Below are 27,506 nucleotides of genomic sequence, written 5' to 3'. Positions count from 1 at the left end.
TGCATTGCATTGAAAAATCGAAAGAGAATAAACAATTCCCAGAAAGCTGTAACAAGTTTCTTTTAATTCAACTTATGTGTTTTAAACGTTTGAATTTAATATTTTTTTTTGAACGACCAAAAATTAGTGTTCAGAATCATGGAGTTTTTAAGCACTGGCTTCCTAAGCTAAGTTAACCACCCAACCAGTCCGTGTCGCGCACCCATCATACGCATTAGCCGAGTTTCTTAACCAACTAGCGCTGCCAACGCGTTCGTAAGAAGTAAGCAGTAATTATCAATATCGATACGTCGTCTATCGGTATGCTGCCAAGTACGGTATGTTTAAACGACCGACAAGCGGTCACACGAGTGCAAGTTGGATTCCAATTCGATCCGTCGCGGTGCGTGGAAAAAATGCACAGATGTAGATAAATCAGCCAGCAACGCTAGCAGATCAGATACAGCTATATCGTCGCGAAAACCGATTAATTTGCCATGTCCAGCGGATACTCCTGCGGATCAATTAAACCGTAAAAAGCAGAGCAGGCGAGCGTGAGCAAGAGAGAGAGAGAGGAGAAGCCAGAGGCGGAGGCGAAAGACAAAGTGCATTTTCAGGGCGTGTTTTTGAGACCCCCCCTCGCCAGTTAAGCTCACCCAGCCTCCCAGCCGTCGACAAGAAGTTTGCCGACACAACATTTTGCCAACATGCTGCAAATTCGCAAATGCACCTGAGCGGCCACTAGAACAACAAATCAGATAAATCGCAAACTTCCTTTTTCCTCCGTGCGTGTGTACTTCTGTGTGTGCGTGAGTGTCTCCAATCTTTTTTGTCTACTCCAAAAACGCAGAAAGAGAAAGAAAAATGTGTGCGTGTGTGTATGTGAAATAAATTAAAGCAAAGCAAAAGGCAAAACGGCAAATAATTGAGCAAAAAGCCAAAAGAGAAGAGTTGAAGCTGAAGTATATAACAAGAAAAGCAAAGCAAATAATAAGTAGTAGTAGTAAGCGAATAAGCCGTAGCAGCAGGAGCCGAGAGAGGAGAGAGAAAAGTGTACAAGTTGTTGTTGCTGCGCAAGAGCGAAAAACCACCCAACCACCCACAAATGGGGGCTCAGCAGGGCAAGGACAGGGGCGCCCACTCGGGAGGAGGCGGCTCGGGGGCCCCCGTCAGCTGCATCGGCCTCTCCAGCAGCCCAGTGGCCTCCGTTTCCCCCCACTGCATCTCCAGTTCCAGCGGCGTCAGCAGCGCCCCCCTCGGCGGGGGCTCCACGCTGCGTGGCTCCCGCATCAAGTCCTCGTCCTCTGGCGTGGCCAGTGGCAGCGGATCGGGCGGGGGCGGCGGCGGATCCGGATCGGGGCTGAGCCAGCGTAGTGGCGGACACAAGGATGCACGCTGCAATCCCACCGTGGGTCTCAACATATTCACCGAGCATAACGGTAAGTTCCTGCAAGTGTTGAAAAACGGGCATGCCAAGTACACAGAGCAAAAAGCATATTTTCCAAATTGCAAAGCCTTGTTAAGTCAAATTAAACGAAAAACTTCTGTACATAGTGCACGCTCTATCAAAATCGTTTATTTTAAATTAGGTGTGCACTAAAATTTTGTTTTCTATTCGAAGTTAGTTAGTGGTTTGATCATTTTGTGTTTCCATTTGTGTAAGCCTGACTTATTTGTTATTGGTGTTTCTCTTTTACATTGGATCTTAGAATTATTTTCTTGCACATTGTAGTTTGAGTTAAAAAGGCATCAATCGTAGAACCATCAGGACCAAATCGATCTGTATAAGAGTTGTGCAACATACATATAAAAGTCATAGGATGCACAAACATGCATAAATTTGGAGGTCCCATTCACCCACACACTAATCGTAAAAAATTGCATGCAGAATCCGAACTCAGGTGTAAATTCCATCATAGTATTGTGACTTTTCTTATTATCCATGGAAATGGTTGTTGCTGTATTGCCAATTGCTCAGAGTTGTGTTATCTCACATCCCACAAGATACCATACATACATACATGCTGGGAAATCATTTCAATTCGTGATGAAATCTTTTGATATTCCATACAACAGTTGTTAAGTATATTTAAGAAATCAGTAACTAAAAAGTTTTATTCAATGGGTACTTTTAATAAAAAAAATGATGTTTTAAGCGTGCTCTTGCCATTAAATCTCTTTTGTAAATATCATGTAAATTTTGATTTATCTGCCAGTTTGGGCTGCACAGTGTTGTATTTATTGTCCATAAAGCGAAGTCCTCTCGGCTTTCCCTTTCCCCTCTCTCTTTCTTTATTATCCCCGCGCTTCCTCTATTTACGCTGCTTTCCAATTGAGCCAATTTCTTTTTTTCCTCCATTGCTTCCGATTATATTGGAAATTATTGTTGTTATTGCCGGCTAGTTTCATACTTGTTGTTGCTTTTCCGCTGCTTTTGTTTACTGGAGAGAAGGAGAATGAATGAAAAAGAAAAGTGATGGAGAGAAGAGAAAAGAGAGGGAGAGAGCAGCACGCGTTGCTGTTGTTTTTGTGCTGCTTGGGGCGGTTTCAATCCGCATTCGTGCTCTCCATCATCCTTTATCCTTCGGCCTTCTACGTGGCACCCTTATCCCTGCCACCCGCACAGTGGTTGAAATTGCGACCCACAACACCGTTATCCCACCCCCGCTGACATATTGCCATTTCCTCCACTTTTCCGCATTTCCCCCGCATTTTTCCTGCCCTTCACGCACTCACGCACATTTTTATTTGCCTCATTTTCTTGTCTAATACTTTTCCATTATTTGCCCTGCCTGCCAAGCTGCATAATTTTTTCTTTACATCCTCCCCGTTTCCGCATTTTCCGTACACCCCCTTATTGGGAGACATTTGCCGTTTCTAATAGCTTTTTTATGTCCATGTCGACGAAGTCCTACCACAATAGGACCCGCAATCGGGTGGCATTCGGGATTTGGCTTAAGACTACCGGAAAAACATTTGTCAGGTTATAATAGTTGCGAAGACTCAGTGGTAGAAACTTTCTTTTAACAAAAACATAACTATGTATGAGAATATATTACGAGGGTGGTATAAATATTACAGTTTTTTGTAACTTGAAATCGTGTTGTCTTATTCCCCTGACAATTGCAAGCCTTTTTCGCAACAGCTGTTTAAAACTGAAACTGAACTTTTCCCAGTTTTGATATTTGCACGCGCGACAATCTGTTATAAAATATAAATATAAATTTGCTTTAGTTCAAAAATGGATATTTAATCCTACTTTTTAACTTTTGATGTAAATACTTCCTTTTGCAAACTATTCAACTCCCAAACAAATGGCTTCCCCAAAGGTCAAAGTATCGATTTTCCCTTGGGACTCCAAGCAGAGCCACTTTTCCCAGATGATTTACAACAAGCTGTGGATTTTTCTTCTTGCTTCTTTCAACTGGAAGCCATTTCTTATCTCGCTCTCGCAGAGCCTTCCGTCTCACCAAGCAATTTGTAATCAATTAATGCTATTTTTATTATAATTAGTCGCTTATTATGTGCATTAAGTTCAGTCAATCTCTCAGCTGGGACGCTGATAAGCCGGTTTTCATATAAATATTTATTGGCGCTGCTATTGAGTCATCGCTCCGTGCAATACAATACATATGTACATGTAATACATGTATGTATGCGACCGCCATCGGAAAACAAACAAATACGACATTTTCCAGCTTCGTGCGGTGTGATTTCCCAGAAAAACACACAGAAAATTCGCCTACGAAAATGCACATCTATTTGCCAAACTAGCAGAGTGTGTCTGTCTCATCATCCAAAAAGGTCGAAATGGGGGCCTGCAATTGCCTTTTTTCGTGTGTCTGGCCTGCGAAATGCAATTACAGAATTACAATGTAAAAACGGTGTGTCTGGCTCAGCAGATTACAAGGCAGCACAAATCCCAAAAACCGAAACGGAAAGCCAGCCAGCCGGACTCACCGCAATTGTCAGTTCGGGTGGATCTCGGACTTTTAAGTGGGCGAATTGGGGGGGGAAAGTCGCGCTATGCTTCCTCCGACTCAATCAAAGTTAAACCCACCACACACGTAACTAGGCACAGTGGGATAAAACCATACAATAATTGTTGAAAATACAATATTACAATATCAAACACCTCGTTAAGTATTCAGAACTTGTGTGCATTTTGTTATCTTCAAGTAAACAATTGAGGCACTGAAAAAATACAATCAAGGTATTACAGTTCTATTATTTTTATATTCGGTTTAGATCAATAAATTTACAGTCTCAAAAATTAATAAACTTTACACTAAATTAAAATGGAATAAGTTTCTTTTTCGCTATAATTAACAGAATGTAAAGTAATAAGAACAAAGTGAATGAAATTCTTTGGCTTATGATATTAAAGTATTTGATTAAGGCTTCTTAAAAGATAAGAATGAGAATATGACATTTTTTAGACTAATAATCCAGCTACGACGTAGCAAAGGCAATGTTGAGAAGTCGTGGGCGTTGTGCTAGTTGCCATTGCAATTGCAATTGCAATTTCATAACCTTGTTGTTGGTCGTAATGCGATACAATGTAATTAGATACTTTGGGGCGGCAGTTGCATTGGCCAAGGGATTGGATTGTGTGTCGCCCTGGGAAAATGCCAAAGAACCGGTGCAGTTGCAGATGCATCAGCAGTTGGAGACGCCTCAATGGAGTTGCCATTGGCAGTTGCAAATGCAGCACTGCTGGAAACCCCGGGCCATCGTAGGCACCACTTTGCAACCAACTCACGCAAGTTGACGACTCAAAAATAGACTCAAATGGGAGAGAAGCCACAACTCTTTCCATCGAGGAGAAAGAAAATGTGCATGAAGTGCGTTTGTGTCCCTGCACTTGCAAAAGAAAATATGTTTTACAAATTCCTCAACTTTTCTGTATTTTGAAACCAGTCATTTTGCTATATCATCAAAATGTTTTGGAATTTAACAAGTGTTGTTTGTTAACCATTTACAGTTACCTGGATATTTTGACCATAATACATTTTACACTTCGAAAATTGCATGAGTAATTGGTTCGTTCCACGTCGCAACACTATCAACTGTTTACATAGCCATAGACGGAGGCAAACAAAAAGATTTATAGGTTCAACATTGTAAATTAAAATTAATAAGTGAATTAAGAACTCAGGAGAGGCTAATATTTAATGCCACTTCGAAAACAGACTTTTTCCTTTCTTTGGAATTCCAAAGAAGCTTTCATTTTCAAATACTTTTGTATGCCCTATGACTCTTTCTAAATTTTCTTAAGGCTTCTGTGAAAGCATTGAAAACTAACTTCTCAGATTTTCTCGCAGTGTACAGTGTACTCTCCTCTATCTTTTTCGCACAAGCAGGGAAATCCGAGTGTGGTGTTGGTCTCACTTTGCTGACATGCAAGCGGCAAATTATGAGCCGGGGCAAATGAACTTTTCACAAGGCTAATGGTTAGCAAAAGGGGCGGGAAAACGGGGGCGGGGCAGTCAGGTGGCACACAGGTGACGCAGCAAGGAGCAGAAAGGTTTGCTCCCCCCCAAAAACCAAAAAACAAACGGAATAATGTAGACGTCGCATAAATATTTCCCCAATGATTTTATGTGCTCAAACATAATTGTCATAATAATAAAGCACTCAGAGAAAGGGAAATCAGGGAGGGAGGGGGAGGAAGCGAAAGGCGAAAGGGGGGTTGTTCCCCATATCGAAGGCGTTGTCTCCATTACCACTTTGTACCACAAGTCTTTTCTCTTTCGCGGCTGCACTTCTATTATTAGCCCCAAAACGAAATGTGTATCTTCCATGCTTTCAGTTGTTATTGTCGTTTTTATACAATTTCCTTTGGCGCTGACAGAGATTGAAAGTTGGAGGAGTCGCTGATCAAGGGGCGTAGTTGAGATGGCGCACCGAAAGGGGTCTTAAAATAATTGCAAGATTACTGTGATACGAGAGTTTAAAAATCGAATATGTATGAGTTAACATTTTAAATTCATTGAATAATACATATACTATTTTCTAATGAAAAAAATTAAATTTTAAATTTAATGACTAGAATAAGCATTAAATAAGTTTCAGCGAATTCACTGGAAATTTTCCCATTTCCGTACTTACTTAAATGAAACAAATAGATTCTTCTACGATTACTGATGGCATTCACATTAATTTGTTAAGCTTAAATTTTATATTATAAATACACTAGTTCTTCTGCAAAAGTTATTTGTAATTTGTTAAGCTTAAATGTTAAATATAAGTACACTAGTTCTTCTGCAAAAAGTAAGCTTATTGTTTCTATTTTTGCAACCATAAAACTATATTTTTTTATGGCGCCCCCTCTTGACTGACCTTTGACCGCGCCCCTGACATCAACAAAGTGCACAACTCTTCGTGAGTTTATTTTGCATGTGCCCCATCCCTTTCTGGCGCGGTATTTCACCAGGCGAGATATATATGTACATATATATTATATACATAGTTTCTGTGGATGTTCCTGTTCTCGATCAAGCTCGTAAATCCTTTCGTGCTCCATGTTCTTTCGGTATCGGCCTCTATTTGTTCTTTTTGTTTTTTTCGATGATTGCATGCCCTGCGCTTTGATGTTTTTTTTATGTTTCTATTTTTAGAGCAGTGCGCTTCCATTTCTAGTTGCCTAATATGACCTCCACCTCCGTGAGCTCCCACTCCCGCCCACTTTCCACATATATGGGTGTGTCAATCCAATGGGAAAAACAAAGTAGCGCCAACAGCTGTTCAAATTCCAATTAGACCGCCGTCGAACAGCTGTCAGTGCTCAAATAACGGTAAAGTTTTATGCAGAGCCAGCTTTTCTTAATGCAAAGAATTTCGCTGGATTTCAATTGCTGCAAACAAATTAATCCATTAGGAACTCGGAAATTCCAGTGACTTTCGTTGAGACCTTACGATCTGTTTATATGGCCATAGATCATCATAAATCTGACATCGCCAGCATTTCAATAATTTCCCCAATCACTTTAAAGTCTATTTTCCTCATTCATGTGACATTAAGTTCGGTTGATTGCTTAACTTTGGTTTTATGTAATGTGCCCTCGTCTTCATTATTTTAATTTCGCATTCCCAGTGGAGCGTTTCCGCGACCACGCCCCCTTCCCCCTCACATTTACGCCCACCGAAACTCTGGCCCGCATTTTATTTCTGGAGATTGTTCCCCCGAGGTCTTTCGCCCCATTGAAAATGGTTTGCATAAATTAGCTGACGAAAATGAGGGAAATTGTAGAAAAACAAACAGAATTTGTGAAAGAAAAAATATATTTTTTTTTTAAGAGGGGGGAGTGCGCATAGATGCTCCAAGTATAACGGCAACTAATTAGAAGCCAAAGAGGTTTCTTTCACCCCGATTCGATTCTCTATTCATTTTTCAGCTTTGAGGTCATAAGTATTGACGCCACTTGATTGATTGATTGATTGACACAACAGTGCAGGAAAGTCTTTATTTCTCTGTGGTTTGGACATGAATAGCAATTGAGGGGGGGAATTGCTCCACTTGATATATTTGCCATACGTATTTTCAGTATTGAACTTGCAATTCCCTCTGCTCGGTGTCCCCCTTTTGCAACATTTTGTTTATTAAATCGAGTGCTTGCCCTCTCGCTCGCTCTGTCTCTGTGTTAAACAAGCCAACAAGGTCATATAAATCAGCAAATAAAACTTTTCTCTTTTATATATTATTATTTATGTTTATTGCACCCAGTGCATGGCACCACAAACATAAACAACTTTGTTTGGCCCATTGTGGCTTATCTTTCTGGGGATTTGGTTGGGGTATTTTCTAAATATTTTATTAGTGTTTACTTTAAGCAAAGAAACTATATATACCAAACAAACTATTGAACAAAAAAAAAAAACACCCACCCAAATTGAAGTTCAAAATGCCAAAATTGTGTGTGATAGATAAACTTCAAAATGTATCTGAAGGCTCTAATTTCCTGAGTGCTCACTGTGGTGGAGCTGAAGGCGATTTGAAACCTGTTTCTGGTTCTTGTCTTTGCGGGAATTGAATCCATCATTGAGCCATGAGAAGTATAAAGAATCGGATTCCAATACCGATTCCGAGTCGGCTTCTCGGTTGCAGTGCCAGCTTCTATCTGCAGGTTGAATTGCATTCGCTCCAATCACGTTCGCAATTGCAACTGTTTATGCGATCTCATGGGTTCTTTAAAGGGGGGGCAACAATGATGGTTGAGGGGGAGGGTGAGGTGGGTGGCAAAAGGGGGCAGCATGGCACGTTCACAACTTTGGATCTCTCACTTGCAGTGACTTTAATACATTTATGTACATATGTATATGGGCACCTTTAGTTCAAGCTCCAGATTGCGAGTTTGCAGCGTGAAGTAATCTCTGCAAAAACAGCAGCAAAAAAGGCACCAGCTGCAGCAGGTTGATTGAATTTTTCTCCAGTTTCCCAGGTGGGGCATAATCCCCTAGAAGAGGAAGAAGAAGTTCCACAAATGAGGTGTGAAATGAATGGAGTGCGAAGTGCGAAACATTCGAACAAATAGTGCAAACGAAGGGTTGCATTGAGCTGTGTAATTGAGCTTTAAGCTGCTTACTTTTATTTAAAACTTGAAACTTGAATTTGCCTTAACTGAAAATATAGTATTAAAGTCCATCAATGTTATTAATAGCTCGTTCTATATTTAAGCACTTTAAGAGAGTTACCTGCTCTTACTAAAACTTAAAATACGATTAGCTTAAGAAGTCCTTATTTATTTTAAAAACAATATTAACAGTCTTACAATTTGTTGTACCCATGCACTTGAAATATTATAGGGCCAATGCCAAATTAATTTCTTTAAGTCCGCTAATGATACTGCCCAATTTCTTTTGTCATTTAATTTTCTGCCACCTGCCATTGATATCCCCTAATTGCGATTTCACCCCATTTAGACATTGGTGAAATTTGACCAATTCTCTTGGACGGCTTATCAGTTTCTCTCCAAACCATTGAAATGGACGGCTCCACATTCTGTTTGTTTTCTTTTTGGCCAAACAAATTAATAAAATTGCCAACCGCTTAAATAGCGAAGAGAAAAGAAATGTGTGCAAAAGAAAAAGCATGACAAATGCAAGTGCAAAGAGAAAGAGAAAGAAGGTGAAACCTGTTTGTCTGTTTTGCCGGTGGGTTCGCAACAAAGAAATGCCTCCTTCTCTTTCATGGCGCTAAAGTTGTCCTTTTCGTTCCACGTAGTCCTGTCTCTTTCTAGCGGTGGTCAGTGAACCGTTGAATGAAAACATGAAGCTGCTCAAAAATATGCCTACAGAAACAGATGATAACCGAAAATGTGAGCCGTCAATTTTTTTAAGTTCACAAAGCCGTTTTCAAATGTGTTCAGAATTAATGCGAAAATTAATTCATTTAATTGCCTTGCCGACTTTCGTATGCACGTCACTTCCTCTTATTCTCGTGCCTTTTTTTAATACTCTTCAAAATTATATTTACAAAATGGAGATTTAACGAAAATTAAAAAAAAAGAGCTATGTAATTCTTACAAAAATAAGTTTTTAATTGTCATAAATCGAGGCAAACTCATTTATGAAACAGATTTTTTTATTCCAATCGGTAACCAAACTTTGATCCCAAAAATTTTTTATAACAGGAACGAAGTGTAACGAAACACCCCGACATTTAACTAAAGTACAAGGGTATTTGTTTCGGGCCTTGGTTTTTAGGATTTTTTTTAATGCTCCGCTTGGATGGTTCATTCAGAAGTTTGTTTGGGCTTTGTCTGGCGACGACGTCTGTCAATTTTTATGCCGTCTGGTAATATTTAAACGACATCCACATCCGCGGCAGCCTGTCGCTCCGCTCGTCGTTGTCGTCCGTTTCATTTCATTTATAGCAATTGCACTTGCTTCCAAGAAAAAGAAACCGAGAAAAGGAAGCGGGCAGCACAAAAAAAAAAAAAAAAAAAATGGCATAAAATGAAGTAAATGAATCACCAAGATGGTTCTTTTATGCACTCATCATAGATATCATTCCTCTGCTGCCTTCTTCACCTGGGCTTTAAATAGTTTTCCCCGTCTCTGGCTTTTCAATTTTTCCAGACTTTCCGACCCTTTTTCCTAGTTGATTTCGCATTCTGTTCTCACAATCGCGATAAACGAACCTTTTTCTCTCGAAGAACTTGTCCTGTCGCAAACAGAGAGAAGATTTCAATCAGATTTCAAATTTAGCTGTGGGAAAAGCCGAATTGCTTTTAAAATGCGCTTGAGCTTGCTGGGAAGTGGGAAAAACTAAGCCGAAACTGTCGAGTCATTAATTACTTGTGCAATCCTTATCAATCGTTCGTTCACCTCTTCCTCGGTTGTAAACAAGCAGGTGGGAAAAATCAGCACAAGTGCTAGACTTTCACTTTGCACTGGCTTTTCGATTTTCATTTTCATTTCAATTCCATTGACCAGTGAAAATAAACAAATCAAATTCGAGTAACAACTCTGTTAATGCTGACTCAATCGATCAATCATTTTCATGGCGGCCAGACAAAATATAAGAGGTTTTCAGCGATTTTACAACAAATTTCCCACTTCTCCACGCTCGACTTAAATTAAGCGCCGAAAAACGAACAACGAAATCATGGAATGAAAAATAAGCATGAATAAAAGCGAAAAATAGTTGAAAAGCAGACACCTGAAATGGAAAATCATTAGCTGTGAAAATGGTAATTATTATTATTATTATAAAAGCAGACAGGCGAGAAAAGTGAAAACAGTGACTTTGTTTCTGACTTGTTTTTTTATTTTTTTTTTAGTGCGTAATTAGTATGAACAAAAATGTGTTAATTTACAATGCGGTAAGACGCGGAATGATGTAAACATTAGTTGGACAGAGAAAAACAGCATTAAAGTTTGCTTCTATAAATGCGGAAGTAATAAATGCTAAATAACAGAAAAATCCAATATTTGATATATTTTTATAGTTGCTAAACATTTTGACGCAGCAAATCGTATTGATAATTATTAAAGTTGTATAATGTATGCATCGCACCCAAAAAGTTTTGAATGATTTTTTGTTTTCGGGGGAAATTCGTTGTCATTTTCCAACAATTAGCCAGACAAACGAACGGATATGCGATGGACGTGACCGGCGGGTTACGTAAAATGGTATTAAATGCTATTGCGACAATGACAATGATAGAAATGAACGGGGAAAACCAGAGAAAATAGAAAAGGGCCAAAAAAAAAAAAAAACCAAGGAAAATTGCGCGCATTAAAAAGCTTTTAGGCTGACTGCCATAAAGATAATCAAATTTTGTCTGCCGAGTACCGAGATAACATTGATTGGGTAGGTGGAAAAATACATATTTTTGTATATTTGACACAAGTAATTACACGCTTGGACAAACCAAACGTACAGGCATTAAAGTTTGGTTGCACTTTGATCTCTCAATTTCATTATTTTTGTGTATTTTTCGGTTGCTTTCAATTGGGGAATTACGTAAAACTAGGCGACAGAGGTTAATTTGAAGCACGCTTTCGACTCGAGGCGGAGTTTCCCAAGGTTTCATCTCTATTTTTGAGTTGAATATGTTTTTACAATTCCCGAACAATGCGAGTTTTCCGCCCACGCACTCAAGACTTCTTTTTCTTTTTGTGGCTGTCAACTTTTCCCAAGACATGAATGCAGAGAAAATAATTCAGAAATACCATCATTGTGTCCGAGTCTTACCCACATCCATCTGTTGTTTTGGCCCTCTACACTGACTTGACTTTTATCTCCCCCTGAGAGCTTTTAATATTTGTTTATCTAGAACTGGGAAAAAGAACACATTTTTATGGTCAAATGCTTTTTATCGCCTGCTCAAATTTATTATCTGAAAAATGTATGCCCACGCAAAATGTTTGAGTATGTTTCCCTGCCAGCTGACATGCAAATGAATAAGTGCAAATATCTAGGAAAAAATGTATGACAAATGCTTGTTCCCCACCCGTTTGGCCATAAACAATAAGCCATAAAACATAAACAAAACAAAACAGAGCACCGGCATACACAGAAACCATAAAAAAAGGCAGGTCAAAAAACGAAAGAAGGAATACCAAGCCCGAATCGAAAAAAAATGAAAACAAACAAAAGGAATCATGAATGAATATCGTGTGTGAATTTCAAATAGTCTGTCCATAGAAAAATGTACGGTGGTCAGAACCAACAACCTTTAAATTATTACAATGCTTTGTATTATCTTTTGTATATGGTGCTATTGTGATTGAAGTTTCATAATGAAAAACCATTCTTTTTATTTTAACTTAATTTCTATTGGCTATTTTAAAGAAAATATCCAACACTGCTTACAATAGTAGGACCTTGAGCTTAAAATAAAATTACACGGTCACACTGACTCTAACTGTTAATCCTGGAATTCCTTTCTTTCATCATGTTTTCATGATCGAATCATAGATATCTCGTTCTTTCCACACACTGTGCACTCTGTTCGCCGAGTGAGTCATTCACTCGACACTCACAATTGAATTCCGACTCTTTGGCCAACGCGTCGTATTAGCTTCTTCTTCTTTTTCCCCTGCTCTCTGGGCCCGTTCTGTTTGTCATTTGCATAGCCGCACAAATTGTGCATGCCAAACGGTTTTTGTGCCTTGTTTTGTTTGCTTTCTGGTCATCGTCGACAATTAAAAGTCAATTTCATTCACACTAGACAATGGAGACGACGGACCCTCGGTCACGTGATAATGGACACCATCACGGCACAATGGGTGAAATTTCCTGTGAACCTTGCAGACTGTAATTGATAAAGTTGGCCGATATCAAGGGCCCAGATTCCGTACGAGATAACTTTGAAAGAAACTTTCCCCTGCCCATTATGAAAAGCCCATTGAAAAGCAAAAATGTTGCAGCTTTGTGAACTTTGCAGCAAGGACAGGATAGCGTAGCGATGCACATGCAAGGGGAGACCTGGATCGATAGGACCTTCGCCACAAAATTGCTACCTTTTCATAATCCCATGGCGAATACCCTGCAAATATTTTGTGTGCCATATCAGTTACTATATACTATATAAGACATACTCGTAGATGTTCTAGTGTTGGAAAGCTGAAGTTATTTCTTTTTTTCTTAACATATTTCAATAGATTCAAACCAAATAATAGTTACATGGAAATATTTTCAGAGGGTATTGGCAGCTTCGTTGCCTCAAGTGCAAAATCCGCCCATTCATGTGGCTTGTCGCATCGTTTGTCCTTCACCTTATCCCTCATATCTCCACCCCTTTCCCCTGCGCCTGCATTTCGGGTCCTCCGGTGGCCTGGATGCTGGCATTCAATTAATTTGCTGGCGCTGATGCGATTTTATGGATGACACTCATCGCCCGACTGTGGCGGAAAAGGTTTTCATTATTGATTTTTGTACCACCTTTTTTCGCTGCGCCGTCGTCTGTTTCACTTTAATATGTATTTATTGCACTCACTTGATTTCCATCAAGTTCCTCCTCGCAAATGCAGGTCTTAAGGGAACTGAGAGGGTGCACTCAGAAAAATAACGAGTTTCTTAATAAAATTCAATTTAAAGAGCTAAACACATTTATGCGGTTCAATGAGCTGATATATTTGTATTAATTAGCCAGTTAAAGAGCGCATTTTAAATTCAAAATACACTTTTGCTAAGTAACACACACTTAACTTTACTTTAGTACTTCTTAAATAATAATGAAGTACTTGGAATATAACCTATTGAGTGTGATTATGATTTTCTTTGCAGTATGCACTTCAAATGCACTTTTAAGTGCGAAATGTTTTCTTTTATTTCTAAGTGTATGAGTGAGATCGACTGCTGCGACACACGTACGTCACATTAGGTTGCATGCATCCCTCGACTTTGGTCCTTTTCCCCGCGGAGCCCGCGTTACGAATGCTAGTGAGCCTTGAGTGCGGAATCCTTAGAAAAGTGGTAAAATGCCCTGTGGCCAAAGGGAAAAGTCGAGGGGCTCGGTTCGTGCTTTGTCAGCCAAGGGTGGATTTCATATTTGACATTTTTCCTTTGGTCCTTTTGCCAAGTGCAGGGCCAAGTCCTGCCCACCACTGCACCCGCGACACCCCTTAGATCCTTCGGCCCTCTGGCTCTTTGCCTTTACATAACTTTCCTTTTGTTCGCGCATCTTCTGTTTCGCTCTGGCCACTCGCCATCTCTTTCGCTGCTTGCAGTTTTTCGCACAACATTTTTTCGCACTTGAATGCAAAGGGGAGGAACTTGATCGCAAGGCTAGGGGTGCAAAAACTAACAAAAAAAACTAATTAAATTCTTTCACATTTTTTCCTGCATTTCCTACACTTCGGTTACCAGTTGCTTTATTCCCAAACCATGTCGAATAAGGAACATAAAACGGGAAACTTAAATTCCCAGATAACCATATGCTGTTCTCAAAAGTTGGGCAGGGAAAACTTTGGCTTTGTGGGTTAATTTCTTCATGTTTCCCTAACTAGCTCCGGTTTCCATTTCCCTTCGGGGCGTATTCGCTGCTCTAATCGGGTCTGCCAGCTTAATGATCTCAAGTTCCGTTCAAAAGTTCCGCTTCAAAAGGTATCATTAGGCCATACAAAGATGAAAAATGCATTTCTCCTCTGTTCAGCGGGAAAAAGTAAAATTAATTATTTTTTTTTATACTAATATTATGTAAAATGTCTTTAATATATAGTTATAGTTTATATTTACTATAATATATATATAATTTATTTATATTACTTAAATAAATTACTTAAAATGTCTTTAATATAGTTTTATAAACTTAAGAGTTTAGGATTCTGAAAAATTACATAACTTTTTACTAAGGTTGGGTGTCTTAAAGCAAGTTTGAGTCTTTCCCTTTAAGTTAATTGAAATTAAAAGGCAAAAAAGGCTGAAATCAAACCCCCGAGAATTTCCCTACATTTTTCCCCTTCCCCCGCGTTGCAACGGAAGCCAGAGAAATGACTAATTAAATTTACACCGTAAAAGTTTATTACTGCTGACTGGCCACGCCCCCTGCCCCCTATATACATATGTTTGTGCAGTTACTATACACTCGTTTGTATATATGTATGTATAAACGTCTGGATGTCTGGCCAAGAGGCCAAAGGCAAAATGTGAATGAAATCCGACAAGTAAAGTGAGGAGGCGGTGATAAAAAGGGGAGACGAGACACCGAGGCCAACTGAAAATCCCTGCCAGGTTAAGACACAAAAGCCCTTGAGCTGAAAACACAAAAATACGTAGAAAAAAAGAACAAAGCTAAAATAGAGTAAAAACAAAAAAAAAAAAGCTACTAAGAGTCCATAGCAGAACGTGCTGAAATGCAATGAGCGAAAAAAAATGCGAGCAAACCAGAAAAGTGCCACAAAAATCAAACCCGCAGAAAAACGAACAAGTGCATGAATGGCCTGTGTGAATGGATGACAGACTGAGCGAATGAAATAATGAATGAGCAGCTGAAGATGCATTGCCATAAATCGGCCATTGAAGCAGCTCGATTTGGATGGGGAACGAACAGAAGCACACTATATCCACCGATAACAAATGGCAGACACATCAAGTTTAATGCTCGCGCCGGACAAGGACGGACTGTCAAACAAAGGACGGATACTACAGAAATCTCAAGATACAATTCGCAATGGGTATCCGTTAGAACCAAGGATGTAATGAAAAGCGTTTCAGTATTCTACTTGTATAGTTCTATAGTACTTTGTTGCAGAAGTGCAGACCAGCTAGTTTTCTAGTCTTAGTTGTGGCACTTTTAATAACGTTAATGATAATCGACTAATACTCAGATTATCATGTAGTTGTAGCTTCTAAGTTCTTGTTTCGCAGGCACTACTGTAGTTTCTGTATCGTTGCATAGTTTGCTGATGCGGCTGATTCCAATCTGTGCTTACTCAACACACTTACTTTAGTCTTTGAGTAGTTGCGGGCGGTAAGTGGGTGGATTGGAGGCTTGGGTGGTGCGGAGGTGCGGTGATGCCAGTGGGTGGGGAAGCGGTACCGCACATCATTTCACTCGTGATCAGCCCTCAGCTCGAGATGCTCCAAATTCGCCGCTAATAACCTGCATAAGCAGTCGCTAGATGGCGGATGTGCATGGCTTGAGACATGTTTCTATCGCCGTCTCTGTCTCTGGCCATACCTCCTCCTCTTTCCCACCCAACATGTGTAGAATTTTTGTGACTTTAAAGTTCATTGGACCCATTCCGCTTGAGCAGCAGCTTAAGTTCTCTGAATGGGGCATATATTTCACCGTTCTTTTTTACACACTCCCCCCTCTTTTTTTTTTGTCAAATGTCTAGGGGGCGTGTTACACTGGAAAAAATATTTATTTTAAAGGTCATTCTTATTATCTTAAATGTATGTAAACATTTTGTAATTTTGTGTAAATTGTAATGTACAAAGATGCTATAATTCGGGGACTTATTTGTATGTGAAATAAAACAATAACACATCTTTCAGTGTGCACACACACACTCTCACACTTCGGATTTTCCAGAATCACTGAGATACTTTTCACTCGTCTGAGAAATTACCGCACTTACTGAAGCCATCATCTGGCTGCTGTTGTTATTACTCTTCTTCTTGTTCTGGCCGGGTCGCTAATTGGCCTTTCTGCGGTTGCAAGACCCTCTAATTCTGTAATGCCGCTTCGCTTTTGATGTCATCCTTCCGCTAACTGTATATATGTACATATACATACATAGTTCGCTATACATGTATTGTGTTCCTATTACTTACCTATAGTTATGACTAACATAATTGTATTTAATTTAGTTTCCTCTTATTATTTTGTTTGTAAAAGTTTGTTTCTTTGTTTTGAGCCTCTTCGGTCTACCATTGTAGTTCATCGCATTTGCCGCCCATCGTCATTAGATGATAAGATGAAAAACTGCCTGCTCTATCCATAGATACTACCAGATTACCAGTTGGCCAGTTGACAACCTGCCTCTCACCCAAAATCTTTCTGTTTCTTTCGTTTCTGCAGGTACCAAGCACAGCTCTTTTCGCGGCCATCCAGGCAAATATCACATGAACTTAGGTAACAATCACAAAAACTTCAACACACCATCAAAAAAAAAAGTAGAAAATTCCCATGTAAAGTACGCATGATAAGTGTCATTCTTAATAATTAAAGAGCGGTTCCCATTCGATGATTGGGGTATTTTCGTTATACATATAGTGCACGATGATATTGGGGGTTTATAAACAGTGATGAGAAGGCATCTGTTCTTCGCATATGAGGGAAACCAAGTTCTTAAAACTCGAACAACATAAATATAGTTTTAAATCTTTTTCTCTTTTTATGTTACTTAGTCAATGATGTTAATCATTCGTTGTGACATAATAATCCAAATAACTTATGTGCTGAGGATAATCAACTTATCAAATTCGTTTAAGGAATACAGAACATAAGACTTGTTATGAACTTAACATTTTTTGAACTAAACTAACACCTAAACACTGAATCGCTTAGATTCAGACTAGCTCGTTATAGCTTCCCCCTTAAAGCCATTTAGCTACAATTATGATAATTGGACTTTATGCAACATCCCAAGCTGACTCAACGTCATTAGACTTCCTCGATTACTCCTAAAAACTGAGTCAATACCAAAGTATTCTCGATACCCGCGCCCAGTAAAACAATTGCCCACATGAGTCATGTGCCCAACAACGTACATAAATACTTTAAAATTGGATGTCCGAGATTGCATGTAAAGTGGGTGTATATTCAGCGGCTAATATTTGGGTTGGGGGATTTAGACAGGCAGACAGACCACCATTGGTGAAGCGTACATTTCCGCTCTAATCTGTCCCGATATATTATTCCCTTCTATATACCCCAAAAACCCACTCCACACACCTATTACTCGCTATTAATATTTCCTGTCTCGCGCGCATAAATTAACAGTGTGCGTTGGGGAACCCTTTTCAAATGCGTTACAATATGATTTGGATCGGTTTATGACTGCTTAGCACACCGACCGCAGACCAAAGATTCCCGACTCCCGGCCCCTGAATGACTTCCACTTCACCGAAAAATTTATGCACAATTGTGTCCATGAAAGTGGAGAACTTTTATGCAGCGGAAGTATTTGCTTTTGGTCAAACAAAACTCGCACGCACTCAAAAAAGAAGAAAAAAATACAAAGAATGGAATATGTAAATTTGTACAATTATTTCGAAGGGGACATTGAAGCGAAAGTCTGGTTTAATTCTAAAGAGTACCCTATTATAGAAGCTTGATTCGGACAGGTTTTTGCATCTGACAAGTTGGCGCAGTCTATCAAGCGAAACTTCATCTCGAAATGATCTGCAATATTCTGTAGAACAACATTGTGCAGGAAAATGGGCTGGCAAGTGATGTGTGCCGACTATCAGATACCTTTTAATATGATACAATTGAATTCTTTACTAACAATCTGTTCTGTTCAACCTTTGAAGGTCTATCAAAAAGTTTCTCTTCTTTCGGAATGCATCCCACAGATTTAGACATAGGCACAGAGAACATTCCAGCTATGGATACCCAGTTAAAAAAAAAAAAGAGTGTGGGAGGCGGAAGAAAAGAACGACATTGGGTGGGGGTGCATCCGAACCGACTGACAATCAGTTAGAACTTCCCACAATAAAATGCCTCGTTGGGGGATTCCTGGTGCACCGCTGGCTGACTGGCTGGCAGGCCACGATTTGTGTAATTTTATTCCACTGAATGCATAATTTATTCCATTCCCTCAATGGAGCAGGGAGTTGCACTCCCCTTTCCCCGCTGGCCAGCACTTGCTCCACAAATTGCCCGCATTCCTCGAAGAGAAACAGGTTTACCTGCATTGTCTCCTCTTACTACACCTTTAAAAAATAAAAGCGATTTGCAAAGATGCCTCTAATGAATGGCATGTAATCGCACAGAATTTATCATCAAAGTTAAATTGAAAATGTAATTGTACATAACCAAAGATCGTACAATTATAAATCGATATCTTAGGCGAAAAACATTTGTTTCACCCTTAAATATTGAAAACACCCAAGGTTTTGTTGTTCGTAATCGGTGTAACAACGCGTTTGGACTTTAAACTCATGTTTTACCTAATAATAATCCAATAATAATTTTCACAATGTCTTTACTTTACAGAAGCCTTGCTGCAGTCGCGTCCATTACCTCACATTCCGGCCGGCAGTACGGCGGCCTCTCTCCTGGCAGATGCGGCTGAGCTGCAGCAGCATCAGCAGGATTCCGGTGGACTGGGGCTGCAGGGCTCCTCCCTGGGCGGTGGTCACAGTTCGACTACATCCGTGTTTGAATCCGCACATCGGTGGACCTCGAAGGAGAACCTACTGGCCCCCGGACCCGAGGAGGATGATCCGCAACTTTTTGTGGCGCTGTACGATTTCCAAGCCGGCGGAGAGAACCAATTGAGTCTGAAGAAGGGCGAGCAGGTGCGCATACTTAGCTACAACAAATCGGGGGAGTGGTGCGAGGCGCACTCGGACTCCGGAAACGTTGGGTGGGTGCCCTCCAACTATGTCACGCCGCTCAATTCGCTGGAGAAGCACTCCTGGTACCACGGGCCCATCTCACGCAATGCCGCCGAGTATCTTCTCAGCTCCGGAATCAATGGCAGCTTCCTGGTCCGTGAAAGTGAAAGTTCACCGGGTCAAAGAAGCATCAGTTTGAGGTGCGTAGATGGGGTTTTACGTGGGATCTGTGATTGTATTGTGATATCCCCATTGCCATATTCTTCTAAACAGATACGAGGGTCGCGTCTATCACTACCGCATCTCAGAGGATCCCGATGGGAAAGTCTTCGTTACCCAGGAGGCCAAATTCAATACTCTGGCCGAGCTGGTGCATCATCACAGCGTGCCCCATGAGGGTCACGGGTTGATAACTCCGCTCCTGTATCCGGCGCCCAAGCAGAACAAGCCCACCGTCTTCCCGCTGAGTCCCGAGCCGGATGAGTGGGAGATCTGCCGGACGGACATCATGATGAAGCACAAGCTGGGCGGCGGGCAGTACGGAGAGGTCTACGAGGCCGTTTGGAAGCGGTATGGCAATACGGTGGCTGTTAAAACGCTCAAGGAGGACACCATGGCACTGAAGGACTTCCTCGAAGAGGCGGCCATTATGAAGGAAATGAAGCACCCTAATCTGGTGCAGCTCATAGGTTAGTAACCAACTATAAATTAGAGTTAAAATTTTACTAAGCAAGAAGCAAGAACAAATGCCATAAACATGTTTCCTTATTTCAGGTGTTTGCACCAGAGAACCACCGTTCTACATCATCACCGAGTTTATGTCGCACGGCAATCTGTTGGACTTTCTGCGCTCCGCCGGCCGCGAAACGCTCGATGCAGTAGCGCTGCTGTACATGGCCACTCAGATAGCGTCGGGAATGAGCTACCTGGAGTCGCGCAACTACATCCATCGCGATCTCGCTGCCCGCAATTGCCTGGTGGGCGACAACAAGCTGGTCAAGGTGGCGGATTTCGGCCTAGCACGTTTGATGCGGGACGACACGTATACAGCACATGCCGGAGCCAAGTTCCCGATCAAATGGACCGCACCGGAGGGTCTGGCCTACAACAAGTTTAGCACTAAATCGGACGTTTGGGCCTTTGGAGTCCTGCTGTGGGAGATCGCCACGTATGGAATGTCGCCGTATCCGGGCATCGACCTGACCGATGTGTACCACAAGCTAGAGAAGGGCTATCGCATGGAGCGACCGCCAGGCTGCCCGCCGGAGGTGTACGACTTGATGCGCCAGTGCTGGCAGTGGGATGCCACCGACAGGCCCACGTTCAAGAGCATACACCATGCGCTGGAGCACATGTTTCAGGTGGGTGACGTCGAGGTGTGGGACGATGAATATGACGATGATAACGATGATCATGACGATGCTGGCGAGGAGGCGAGTGACTACGACGGCGACGACGACGACGAGCTCCACCAGAACAGCGGCAGCATCCACAGCCATGTGCATAGCCATAGCAATAGCCATAGGAATAGGAGTAGTCATAGTCATAGCCACAGGCACCGCCACCACCTCGTCGACGTGCTCTGATCGCTCGAGATCGAGGGTGCAGCAAGTAGTGATAGCAATAATGAGCCACATGGTGCCCATCTCTCCTTCTCCGCTCCTCCGCAGGAATCGTCCATCACCGAAGCGGTCGAGAAGCAGCTGAACGCCAACGCCACCAGCGCGAGCAGCTCCGCTCCGAGCACATCGGGCGTGGCCACCGGCGGAGGAGCCACAACCACGACGGCGGCCAGCGGCTGCGCTTCCTCATCCTCGGCCACCGCCTCGCTAAGTCTCACACCGCAGATGGTGAAGAAGGGTTTACCCGGCGGTCAGTCCCTCACGCCGAACGCCCACCACAACGATCCGCACCAGCAACAGGCCAGCACGCCCATGTCAGGTTAGGGTAATCCCTTTGCACAGTGTCTTCCAGTCTTACCATTGTCATATCCTTGCAGAAACCGGCTCCACTTCCACCAAGCTAAGCACTTTCTCCAGTCAGGGCAAGGGCAATGTCCAGATGCGTCGCACCACCAACAAGCAGGGCAAACAGGCGCCCGCCCCACCAAAGCGAACCAGGTAAGACGACGACTTCTCTGGATGTATGGATCCAAAGGAAGCTGTTCAAGTAAAACCATTTATGACGGGGAAAAACCCTAGAAGAGGAGCTAGGATCAATGGCAAGCCCACCAAAACTTAATCATCTAATTTTAATATATTTATAGCCTGCTCTCGAGCAGTCGGGACTCCACTTATCGCGAGGAGGATCCAGCCAACGCCAGATGCAATTTCATCGACGACCTCAGCACGAATGGTATACACAAATTGAAAACTACCAACTTTTTCAGCCAAACCCTCTCAAGAAATTTCAAGACCCAAATTCCAACCCACCATACACACCAAATACGTACACAACAACAGCAACAACAACAACAACAGTCCGTACAACAACGACAACAAACAGTACCATTGTCAGTACAACAACAACAACCACATCAACAGCAGAAACAACAACAGTATTCCATTAAGAAATCGTCCTCCTGCAGTAGTTTTCTTTACGACATCCTGTTTCGAGGTATTTTGTAACCGGAGCCCACAGCGAAAATCTCCTATTCAAAAATTATATTTTGGTTCCTGTGTTATTTGATTTGTGTTAATTGTTTATGTTTAATTGTAATTGGTTTGTTAGTACTTACATAAGTTTCTGCATTTATTGGTTGTTCATTGTGGAAGTCCTTCATAGTTGATTTCTGCGTTGGTAATTTTCTAAATTTAGTAGTTAAGAAGTTATATTCGTGTCGATGATTTCCTAATGTAACTTCTTTTTTCTGTCTGATCTCTGAGCATTAACATTTTTCATTTGATGTTTCTCTAACCATCTTCCCACTTATTATATTCTTTGGTATTGTTTGTTATTTTATTGCTTTTATTTTTGTTTTTTGCCTGCTTATATTATGTTGTGTTTTTTTAGTTATGATTATTTTAACTATCATTTGGTTTATATCCTTGAAAGTCAATAATGTTCGTATTCTTTAACGTATAATCTCGTGTTTAACTTATCTTGTGATCTTAGTTATTTTCAAATTTTTGTAGGGCTGCACATTCTTAAAGAAAAAGACTTGTGTTATCCTTGGAGGAACTTTACAATGGATCCTACATATATTATCTAAAATAGAATGGACTCTAATAATATTAAAACTCAATTTTAAGAAATCATTGAAAACTAGCTGTAATGCATCCTTTCAAGGTTATATTATATATATTTTTTGTTGATAATTTGGTGTTTTCTAGTTTTACTCGCTCGACAAACATCAACGCACACATACACACCACAAGACTTTGGTCAGGATTAACCCATAACCCAAGTGTTAGTGATGGGAAGTACCTATATAGTTCGGTGCTTTTAATAAACTCCAGTTTTTCTATACCGAGATATAAATACAATTTTAATTAATTCTAAGATTTAGAAGGTATTTCCCATCACTGACCATTAATACCACCCAGCATTAAGCACCTGGCACGACGCATTCTATTAACCAAGCATTATGTATTGATTCCAAGCTAATCGTTTACATTTAACCATTTACTTTGGCAGGACTAGCCCGGGACATCAACAGTTTGACGCAGCGGTACGACTCCGAAACAGATCCGGCCGCCGACCCGGACACAGATGCCACGGGCGATAGTCTGGAGCAGAGTCTGAGCCAAGTGATAGCCGCTCCGGCCACCAACAAGATGCAGCATTCTCTTCACAGCGGAGGAGGAGGAGGAGGCATAGGTCCACGATCCTCGCAGCAGCACAGCTCCTTCAAGCGGCCGACTGGAACACCCGTGATGGGTAACCGAGGACTAGAGACCCGGCAGAGCAAGCGATCCCAGCACCATCCACAGGCTCCGGGTCCAGGACCGCCAACAACTCAACCGCATCATGGCAACAACGGCGTGGTAACCAGTGCCCATCCCATCACTGTGGGTGCGCTCGAGGTGATGAATGTCAAGCAGGTGGTGAACCGCTACGGCACACTACCAAAGGGTGCCAGAATCGGTGCCTATCTGGACAGCCTTGAGGATAGCACTGAGGCTGCTCCTCCTCTTCCGGCAACTGCTCCTTCACTGCCACCAGCCAATGGACACGCCACGCCTCCGTCTGCTAGACTTAATCCGAAGGCCAGCCCCATTCCGCCACAGCAAATGATCAGGAGCAACTCGTCGGGCGGTGTGACCATGCAAAATAATGCGGCTGCCAGCTTAAACAAGCTTCAGCGTCATCGCACCACTACCGAAGGCACCATGATGACGTTCTCCTCCTTCCGGGCGGGCGGTTCCAGTAGCTCACCCAAGCGTAGTGCCTCGGGAATGGCTTCAGGAGTCCAGCCAGCTCTGGCCAACCTTGAGTTTCCACCGCCGCCGTTGGACTTGCCTCCGCCGCCCGAGGAATTCGAGGGCGGACCACCACCTCCTCCGCCGGCGCCGGAGAGCGCTGTGCAGGCCATCCAGCAGCACTTGCATGCCCAGCTACCAAACAATGGCAACATAAGCAATGGAAACGGAACAAACAACAACGACAGTAGCCACAACGATGTTAGTAACATAGCTCCCAGTGTGGAGGAGGCCAGCTCCAGATTTGGTGTCTCTCTGAGAAAACGAGAGCCCTCCACCGACTCCTGCAGCTCGCTGGGCAGTCCACCCGAAGATCTCAAGGAAAAGCTAATCACCGAAATCAAGGCCGCCGGCAAGGAATCTGCTCCGGGCTCACATCTGGCCAACGGCTCGGGCATCGCTGTCGTGGACCCTGTCTCCCTGCTTGTCACCGAACTAGCCGAGAGCATGAACCTGCCAAAGTCGCCGCCGCAGCAGCAGCAAAAGCTGACCAACGGCAATGGCACTGGGTCCGGATTCAAGGCTCAGCTGAAGAAAGTCGAACCCAAAAAGATGAGCGCGCCAATGCCCAAGGCGGAGCCGACAAGTACTATTATCGACTTCAAGGCTCATTTGCGCCGGGTGGACAAGGAGAAGGAGCCGGCAGCTCCAGCTCCAGCTCCTGTAGCCGTAGCCAACAATGCCAACTGCAATACAACGGGCACTTTGAACCGGAAGGAGGACAGCAGCAAGAAGTTCTCGCAGGCCATGCAAAAGACTGAAATCAAAATCGACGTAACCAACTCCAATGTGGAGGCGGATGCGGGAGCAGCGGGCGAGGGCGATCTCGGCAAGCGACGAAGCACAGGTAGTATTAATAGCTTAAAGAAACTGTGGGAGCAGCAGCCACCGGCGTCGGATTATGCCACCAGCACGATCCTCCAGCAACAGCCGTCGGTGGTAAATGGCGGCGGAACACCGACTGCCCAACTGTCTCCCAAGTATGGCATGAAATCGGGGGCCATCAATACGGCTGGCACTCTTCCAGCCAAGCTGGGCAACAAGCCGCCACCGGCTGCCCCTCCACCACCGCCCCCGAACTGCACCACCTCCAACTCCTCCACCACATCCATTAGCACCTCTAGTAGAGATTGCACCAGCAGGCAGCAGGCCAGCAGCACAATAAAAACCTCTCATTCAACGCAACTCTTCGCAGATGACGAGGAGCAGTCGCACACGGAAGGCCTGGGATCGGGAGGCCAAGGAGCAGCAGACATGACCCAGTCGCTGTACGAGCAGAAGCCACAGATCCAGCAAAAGCCAGCGGTGCCGCACAAGCCAACAAAGCTAACCATCTACGCCACGCCTATTGCCAAACTGACCGAACCAGCCAGCTCCGGCAGCTCCACCCAGATATCACGGGAGAGCATTCTGGAGCTGGTTGGCCTGCTAGAGGGCTCGCTCAAGCATCCGGTGAATGCCATCGCTGGATCTCAGTGGCTGCAGCTGAGTGACAAGCTCAACATCCTGCACAATTCGTGCGTGATCTTCGCGGAGAACGGTGCTATGCCGCCGCACTCCAAGTTCCAATTCCGGGAGCTGGTCACGCGGGTGGAAGCACAGTCGCAGCACTTGCGCTCCGCCGGCAGCAAGAACGTCCAGGACAACGAACGCCTAGTGGCCGAAGTCGGTCAATCGCTGCGTCAGATCTCCAATGCGCTTAACAGGTAAATGATAAGACGGGGGATGGACGCGTCCGACCAACATCAGGGCATCTGGCTGGATGCCGAGGGTAACTTCATCAAGCGCAAGTGATCGGGCCCCAATTTGTAGACCCAATCATCCAACCACACCATCCCCCGTGGAAGCGGAACCGTAAACGGAAATGGAAGCGAAGCTAGTAGGCCGGAAACAGGAGGAGGAGAAACAGGAAACGGAATTTCAAGCCCAGCGAAGAAGAAATGACAACTACATTAGCAATAGCAGCAACTAAAATCGGAGGAGGACACTATGTATCGTACTTGGTAGCGTGTAGTAGTAGCTTCTATTATATATACCCATATATATCTAGTCAGATCTGTGTAGAGCCCCGACGAACGCTTCCAGAAAACCAAGAAGTTAGAAAACCGAAAACAAAACAAAACAGAAATGAAATGAAATGAAATCATTAAACAATGAGTTGCTAAGCAAATTTGGGTAAGGTCTCGCGGGAGTATCCTTGTTTTTAATTGTAAAGTGAGGGCACACCTCCCACCCACTCAACCCCCTTCCCCCTATCCAATCACCCCTTCAAACGTATTCGCGCTTCGTTTGTTTTATATACATAGAAAGACACAAGACATGGCTTAAGAATGAAAGGAAATATATTCATAGAATATCTCAATAAACTTAGTAATTACGAAGAAAACGCAATGCATATATACATATACATACATATATTTACATATACTAGTCGTAAAATGTTTTATTATACCTATACATTTACATACTTCTACAAGATAAAAAGATAAAGATATTATATTATATTATATTATACATTTAACGACCACAAAACACCCCCCTTGGAGAAAATGGAAACGGAAAGGAACTTGATACTTCTTCGAAATGCGTAGGCGCGACTTCTTTTCGATCGTGTGTTTTAAGCCCCGCAGTATACATATATGTCTATGATCATGATCTATATGTGCTCGGCGTAACCATTGCATACACAGTAGCGAAGCCCAAAGATATTATTATTAACTGATAATTACAACTACTACTACTCAAATTGATATGTTTAGTGGCAAAGACTATATTGATTTATGTTTAATCTATGTTTGAGAACGAAGCGCATCGAAATGCTTTTAAGACGTATTACACAACCGAGTGTAATTATTATCTGATATTTTCAAGGATTTTAAACAACTTTTATACGTAAACATAAATCATATAAAAATTAAAAAAAAAAACAAAATCGAAACCAAAAACATTTATTTCAAAGTAAACGAATCGAGACAGTGAGGCGTGGGGCAGTCTGCGATGATATGCAGGGCGGTCAAACCTACAGCTATAATTACATATATTGATGTGCATACAATAAACTTATGCCTTTCCCTGTAACCCGAAAAGTCCTCTTCCTTGGCCCCGAATCGAATAAATGTCAAAAAGAAACAAAAATGGCCAACACAGCTGGCGAGGCAAAAGCAAAAAGTTTCCCAGTATATACACAAATATATTTCTGTAACTTCTATAATACACCAAGCGCCTGAGATAAGCGCTAAAGAATAATATCTAAAACGAAATCGGATCAAAAACAAAGTACTTCAATGAGAAATAAAACGATATTTAAAGAATTCAAACTCCCATTTTTTAGCGGGATGAACTGGGCGTTGGGTATTTATTTTTTGAAACCTTTAAACATATATTTGCATTAAATACCGATTTATTATTATTTGTTATTTCGCCATTTTAGGGGAACAAATTAATGAAGACAATACTTCTTTCCATTTTTAGATTACCCTATTATTGAAAAGCAACAAAAAATTAATTTGTTTTATTTTTACGGCTATAAAGAAAAGTTTGTCAAAAAGTTTACAATTTTCGAATTTTAAAAAGGATTGGTAATTTTTTAATTTAAAATTCAATTTTAGTGTCGTGCTTAGCTAACGAGCCTTTACAACACT

At 42.1% G+C, this 27,506-nt stretch overlaps 1 protein-coding gene across 8 annotated transcripts; it reads left to right on the top strand.

The window, feature by feature from the left end:
* The first annotated feature begins 322 nt into the window (after positions 1–322).
* Positions 323–26,983, top strand: LOC117141490 (tyrosine-protein kinase Abl). Of its 8 annotated transcripts, none has more exons than XM_033304973.1 (10): positions 323–1,418; positions 16,959–17,012; positions 19,101–19,644; positions 19,718–20,133; positions 20,219–20,805; positions 21,115–21,385; positions 21,444–21,564; positions 21,711–22,060; positions 23,081–24,712; positions 25,061–26,983. In XM_033304973.1, exons 1-10 carry the CDS (start codon positions 1,085–1,087, stop codon positions 25,573–25,575), a joined length of 4,824 nt encoding a protein of 1,607 aa, XP_033160864.1. In that variant the 5' UTR covers positions 323–1,084; the 3' UTR covers positions 25,576–26,983. The 8 variants fall into 8 exon arrangements, with proteins under 8 accessions (XP_033160864.1, XP_033160865.1, XP_033160860.1 ...); XM_033304975.1 differs by having other exon boundaries at positions 324–1,418; positions 21,711–21,799; XM_033304974.1 differs by lacking the exon at positions 16,959–17,012.
* The last annotated feature ends 523 nt before the right edge of the window (positions 26,984–27,506 follow it).

The sequence above is a fragment of the Drosophila mauritiana genome, chromosome 3L (assembly GCF_004382145.1).
Source record: "Drosophila mauritiana strain mau12 chromosome 3L, ASM438214v1, whole genome shotgun sequence".
Classification (NCBI taxonomy): domain Eukaryota; kingdom Metazoa; phylum Arthropoda; class Insecta; order Diptera; family Drosophilidae; genus Drosophila; species Drosophila mauritiana.
This window is presented reverse-complemented; position numbering and strand designations above follow the sequence as displayed.